The sequence below is a fragment of the Nicotiana tomentosiformis genome, chromosome 8, assembly GCF_000390325.3.
Source record: "Nicotiana tomentosiformis chromosome 8, ASM39032v3, whole genome shotgun sequence".
NCBI lineage: Eukaryota > Viridiplantae > Streptophyta > Magnoliopsida > Solanales > Solanaceae > Nicotiana > Nicotiana tomentosiformis.
In genome coordinates, this window is record NC_090819.1 from 96,272,525 (window position 1) to 96,279,605 (window position 7,081).

Sequence of the window (7,081 nt, forward strand, 5' to 3'; positions counted from 1 at the left end):
ACCAAAACTCTCCCATCTCAACAACCAATATATATTTTGCTGATTCTTATTTCTGCTTTTTTTAATGGAGATACTTTCAAAAATTCTCAATGAGTCTTTTGGACGTCAAAAATTATCTCGTGACCATAAAGATGAGAAGATACATCTAAGAAAGGTAAGACTATCTAAAAAATTCTATAAAACATTGAAGTGAACAAAATCTGTCGTAACAACTGCCGCAAAAAAAGAAAATCCTGTGTGTCTATATGCATAAGAATATGACAATTTGACAACCAAGAAGATACACTTTATTTTCAAAGGTTATACAAATGCTTCAAAATTTTCAGTTCTTGAGCGAACATAGAACTAGCCAAGCAGCATCCGACCTCAATTTATTGTTGCTTTTGACACCACTTTGTCATCACTGCAAAAAGGCAAAGTTTTATATAAGTCCATTAGTATGAAATCAATCAATCATTTCAGTATTTTCATAAGTTACGTTTCTAATAACACATTTACAAAAGTAAGTTGACATGATTTTTCCAGTAACGACTAAGTAGACACTCATCTAGAGTTTGTAGGTCAATTAGCTAGAAAACCACATATATATGGTTCCAACAAGCCCTTGATTAAAACTATATTCTGAATTTACATTACATGACTAAGAAACCTAGAGTTATAAATCACAAGTTATCTGGGATAAGAGGAGGTCCCATCCTAATAATAATAAGCCGATTAACTCAACATAAATGAAGAATGATCGTCCCTATTGATGTTGCAGGGTTGCAATTAGTAATAGCACAACCAGAATAGAAGTGAACGCAAATTGATGTGAACAGACTGGACTGAACCTTGCAACATTAAGAACATTTGGCTCTTCACAAGAGCATTCTTGTGTCTTGGCTAATTGCCAAATATTAACAAAAGATTGCAATTCACAACCTTAATTCAAATATTGGCGCTCTTTTCTAGAAGATATCTATTTCGACCAACTGAATACTACTCTTCTTAATCCAGTTCTTAAAGGCCTATTCTTGGGTGACCTATTTTAGTCAATTGCCAAACAAGTGGTAAAGGTACAATAGTTATGACTACCAAACCTCAAACCGAATAGGATTAATCAAAAGCTCAACTCAAAATTTTAGTTGTCGTAAATGAAAGTAGATCTAATTAAGATTTTAGTTCTAATCTCTTGGCAAGTTAAGGTTTTCTTTGGTTGCATTTTAGAGTGCAGTAAAAAAATTATATAACAAGAAGAACTAACTAACAAACCTTAATTCTGTTGTTACTCCTTTGCCTTTAAAATTATGAATACTTCCAAAATATGGCTTGATATGCTCAGATTCAACCAAAGGTTGTTTGCCATCTGAATGTGTCATCATTGTTTTAGCTTCAAATTCTTCAGCACTACTGAATCTCTCGACTCCTTTTCCTTTTACTATTTGACTGCTTGATCCTGCTTCTCCAAGAGAAATTGAATTAGATCTGTCGAAGCCATGAAGGTCATGCAGCGGCAACATATCAAAATTCAAAGTACTATTAGTTCCACGAACTGAAGCCATCGTATTAAAATTTTGCTGTTCTTGGATAGCAGCCTCTTGGACCCGCACAATTTGGTGATAAACAAGTTGCAATTGTGCCTGATATAGATTAATTTGCCGATGTAGATTCTGGATGACTCGATGACTCCCTCCAACAGGGTCGTCGGCACGAATATTAGCCTCAAAGATTAATGCTTTCATAGCGTTGTCTTTCTGAAACGGAGGCACATTTTTTAGGACCTTCAATATGTTACTAACACCGAAAAGTTTGTGGGCATTGAGAAAATCTTTCTGCCTTTCGGCTGGAAAATAAGGGGCTAACGGACAAACAGACGCACATCTTCTGCGTTGATACTTGCACGCAGCGCAAGCTTGCGAACCATTTGCTCCACTTCCACCGCCGCCACCGCCTCGGGAAGCAACCCTTGTAATGTTACTCGGGTTACTTCCAGTGGAAGTAGTGACTGCATAAGTAGTAGCAGAAGCAGGAGTAGCTAGAGGGGAGATATTTTGAGTGTTGTTGACAACATTTGTCATCGTTTATATCCCCTTCTGAGTCGCCGATGCAAAACATCCGATGTTTTCTCAGTTAAGGTTGAATAGGACGTTCTAGAATCTAGGATTGTTTCGTTTAAGATGGAACGTAAGATTTCCAGTTCTCCACTAATAGAGAAGTGTACGAGTAATTCTCGCTAAGACGTGGTTACATGGGTTAATTACGTGTTTTATGGTATTGTTTGCTTTTCTATCTCTTAATTTTCACCTTAATTATTCTCTTCCCTTAATTAATTAATTCTCATTTTGGTAATCTTTAGAGCAAATGAAGTCTAGCGTGCGTAGGAATTTTAGTTGCATAATTCAAATGGTAATTTTAAGACTTCGCAGTAAAGTTAACGTTAGAGGTTTGATGAGTTGAGTTTCTATGAGATAATCCTTAACCGACCAAGTTAAGAGACCACAATTCAAACATAATATTACAATAAGTATCTTCTAAGTCCTACTCCTACTCTAATTAGGTCTTCTCTGTTTTCTTACTAAAAGAAATACTAGCTGAGGGGAAGTAGTTGTCTATACTCTTTTTTTTTTCCTTTCATTTCGGAAGTATAATTTTTAAAAGCATGTTGATCAGTCCAAATAGTCCAACAATTGTCCCGATGTCGGAAAATGTCACGACCCAAAATCCAACTAGTCGTGATGGCACCTAACCCAACCGGATAGGTAAGTCAACTTTCAATTATCCAATTCCAATAACAATTATTAAAGCAATTTAAGTGAATAAAAATCTTAATTTCATACATCCCCCAAGAACTGGTTGTACAAATCATGAGCTTCTAAGAATAGAGTATACCAAGCGAAAATGAAATAAATACATAGTCTGTTTGAATAATACATAAACAGAGCTTTTATAAATCTAAGGCTACCATGAACAAGAGGCAGCTACAACAGGAACGCAGGTACATCTTCAAATCCCGCAACCATCGAGCACAACAACAACAACGGCAACATATGTACGCAATGTGCAGAAGTGTAGTATCAGTACAACCTATCCCATGTACTGAGTAAGTAACAAACCTAGCCTTAGGTTGAAAGTAATGGCGAGCTTCTACCAAGGTCGGGTCCAAAACCACTAGTCCACAACAGTCCATAACAACATAAAGCAAATAATACCATAAGTAACTCAGAGATTAAATGCTCAGCCAAATCATGATTTCAAAAATAATAGTTCTTCCTTTCAAGTACATCAGTGAAAACCCAAATAGTTTGCCGAAGTTGTCAAAAAAAATGAATAAGTTTGAAAACAATAATTTTTTCCAAAAATCCTTTCAATAATAAATGAGATGTTTCATTTTCCTTCCAGATAACCCATGTAAAAACAAATGCATCACTATGCCCATTTGTCAAAATGTGTGAGAAATCATGAATGATATGATGTTGTACAACATGAGAAAAATACATCTCTATGCATGTATGTCATGTTTGCATGTCAATGCGATGCAACTCAGTGATAAAATCATAAACAGCCCCTCGGGGTTACCTCACAATCACTCGTAAACCACCCCTCGGGCATAACTCACAATCACTCGTAAACAGCCCATCGGGCATACCTCACAATCACTCGTAAACAGTCCCTCGGGCATGCCTCACCATCTCTCATGCCTCCCAGTCACTCAACATTCGGCACTTGCACTCAGTAGGTACCTGCGCTCACTAGGGTGTGAACAGACTCTGAAGGAGCTCCTTCAACCCAAGCGTTATAATCTACACGGACAACTCACGTGCTATAATATCATATCAGAATCCGCATGGACAACTCACATGCCATAATAAGCCAATAAGGCCTATTGCAGGCGGGCAACCCCGATCCATATAATAGTAATAATATATATATAAAGCCAACATATCTCGCTGCGGCATGCAGCCCGATCCCAAAAATATCCTCACAATCAGTCCCTCGACCTCCCTCAGTCATCAATCTCTCTAGTCTCTCTCTCATGGGATCACAATGTCATGAGAATAGCCCAAAAATGATGATATGATGTATCAATAAATAACAACAAAGACTAAGATATGATATGCAATGAAATGAATATGACTGAGTATGAATTTTCTATTTAAATAAATAATTCACAGCAATATGACCTTTGTGGGTCCCAATAATACTGGCACATAGCCTCAACGTGATTTTTAATATGCTTTTCAGCTCAATTTCTTTAACACATAAAACTGCATGGAAAATGCTAAGATTATTTAACTACAAAATTTCACATAAATAATTATGTCAAAATTTGTATAGTGCACGCCCACATGCCCGTCACCTAGCATGTGCGTCACCTCCCAACAATTCACATAATACATATATTCAGGGTTCATACCCTCAGCTCCATGATTAGAAGAGTTACTTCCTCGAACAAGCCAAATCCAATGTCGAGCAAGCTAAGCAATGCTCCACAAATTCCATTCTGCGCGTATCAACTTCCAAACGACTCGAATCTAGTCACAATTAATTTGATTCAGCTCACAAAGTTATAGGAATTAATTCCATATCAACATACTAATATTTTCCAAAAATCCGAAATTACGCCCCAAAAATCACCCGTGGGGCCCACGTCTCGGAATCCGATAAAACTCACAAAATTCGAACCCCCATTCAACCACAAGTCCAACCATACCAAAACTACTCAAATCCAATAACAACTCGGCCTTCAAATCCTCAATTTAAACTAAGAGGGTTTTCAAATTTTTCCAACTTAATTCACCAATTAAAAGATAAAAACAACCATGGATTCAGGCAATTTAACAAATATTGAGTTAAGAACACTTACCCCATTATTTTTCTTGAAAAACGCCCGAAAATCGCCTCTCCCCGAGCTCAAATCCATCAAATATTCGTCCCATTTTCAGAACTTAAACTCTCTATCCAGACCTCTCTTCTTCACGAACGCGACAGGTCCCTCGCATTCGCGAAGCACAACTCGACTGCCCACAATTTAACCCTTCGCGAACGCGACCGTGGTTTCGCGAACACGACCGTGGTTTCGCGAACGCAAAGCTTTGCAAACCTTACCCTTTGCGAACATGAAGCTTTACCAGCTCAGACCTTCGCGAACGTGACTTCCACCTCGCGAACGCGTAGAACAAGGACCCGGGGATCCCCAATAGCCTCACTCCTCTTCGCGGACGGGACACCTCTCACGCGTTCGCGATGCACACACAGACCATACCTTCGCATTCGCGTCCTCCCCTTTGCGGACGCGAAGAATAAAACCTCACACTCAGAAAACATTCTTCGCGAACGCCAGGGCCCACTCGTGAACGCGAAAAAGAAAATCAGAAAAATGCAGCAGTAGATATGAGCAATCTCACCATGGCCAAAAATGATCCGCTAACCATCCAAAACTCACCCAAGCCCCTCGGGACTTCAACCAAGTATACCAACAAGTCCTAAAATATCATACGGACTTAGTCGAACCCTCAAATCAGCTCAAACAACGCTAAAACCATGAATTACATCCCAATTCAAGCCTAATGAACTTTGAAATTTCTAGTTTCTACAAATGACTCCGGAACCTATCAATTCACGTCCGATTGACCTCAAATTTTGCACACAAGTCATAAATAATATAACGGAGGTATTAAAATTTTCAGAATCAGATTCCGACCCCGATATCAAAAAGTCAACCCCCGGTCAAACTTCCCAAAAATTTAACTTTAGGCATTTCGAGCCTAATTCCACTACGGACCTCCAAATAATTTTTTGGACATGCTCCTAAGTCCAAAATCACCATACGGAGCTATTGTAATCATCAAAATTAAATTCCGAGGTTGTTTACGCATAAGTCGACATCCTATCACTATTTTAACTTAAGCTTTAAACCTTGGAACTAAGTATTCCAATTCATTTCAATACCTCACCAGACCCGAACCAATTGCCCCGACAAGTCACACAACAATTGTAAAGTACAATTTGAGCAGTAAATGGGGAAACGAGGTTCTAATACTCAAAACGACCGGCCGGGTAGTTACATTCTCCCCCACTTTAACATGCGTTCGTCCTCGAAAATGTCAGGAGTTGTTTCCAAGCCATCAAATCACTATTCCATCTTACCACACACGTACCCGGGGGTGAACCCATGCCACCCTATTCCGTATGAGCTTGACAACACAATACAACTGAAATCATTGATTTAACATTAGCCCATAAACCTTGGAATTTAATTTGCAACCTTTAGAATTTCTTTCAAGACACTAATCTTAGATTTACACCATGTATGAGTTTGAACAAGTTGTATCAAGCCATAACTATAACCATAACCACTGACATAATCACCTAACATATTACACAACTCGCATGCTCATAGCACCATTCCTGACCACAATGACTACTCCAAAACCAACCAAACACTAGTACTAAACCCATATCGAACCAAACCTCATCCCAAAACCTTCGTACACTGTTGATAATAAAAGAAGCATGCAAAATTTCATGACCACTTACCAGATCAACAAGTCACGGAGCTCTCTAGCCCCAACCAGAACCATAATCACTTTCTAAGCTGACTCTCAATATTATACTCCCGAATATACCGAAATCAAACCTGATACTACCCATTCTAGGTCCAATGACCTTGTATTACTAAACACAATGGTTCCATAGACATGTCGCACCGATATAACTCAGAGCCATATCACGTGCCATCAGTGCACCAATACGCAGCAATTCAAATGTACCCAGTCATGGAAAATGACTCAAATGAGAAAACTGCCCCGCTAGATTAACAAGTACCGCCACAATGAAATGCTGAAAATTCATCATACACCGTAGAACCATCACCTGATTCTAACACAAGGTCCATACCTTAACATCCAATCGCTGGTCCATAATATATAGCTCGAGCCACCCCGCTCAAAATCAATAACCACAGAGAGGCAAATGACAAAAGGCCACACTAAACATGAAAGAACATAACCATTACGCAATCGATCATGCAATACCCAAATAATCATCATGCTCAAATTCCGCTATAAAGCTCAAATAGAACCGCACCATCTGTGCACATAAC

General features: G+C 38.7%; 1 protein-coding gene across 1 annotated transcript; it reads right to left on the reverse strand.

Annotated features, from left to right (window-relative positions):
* Window positions 1-201: 201 nt before the first annotated feature.
* LOC104101342 (LOB domain-containing protein 7-like) lies at window positions 202-2,142 on the reverse strand. Its single transcript, XM_070181921.1, has 2 exons — window positions 1,252-2,142; window positions 202-403 (listed from the first exon to the last, which is right to left on the reverse strand). The coding sequence occupies exons 1-2, from the start codon at window positions 2,055-2,057 to the stop codon at window positions 367-369; spliced, it is 843 nt and encodes a 280-aa protein (XP_070038022.1). The 5' UTR covers window positions 2,058-2,142; the 3' UTR covers window positions 202-366.
* Between the last annotated feature and the right edge of the window lie 4,939 nt (window positions 2,143-7,081).

What these genes read in the sequence shown, in the direction of transcription:
- LOC104101342 (XM_070181921.1), bottom strand. Translation starts at nt 2,057, where the DNA reads ATGACAAATGTTGTCAACAACACTCAAAATATCTCCCCTCTAGCTACT. An exon ending in GGAGTAACAACAGAATTAAG is followed by an intron (nt 404 to 1,251) that starts GTTTGTTAGTTA and finishes GCCTTTTTGCAG; the next exon opens with TGATGACAAAGTGGTGTCAA.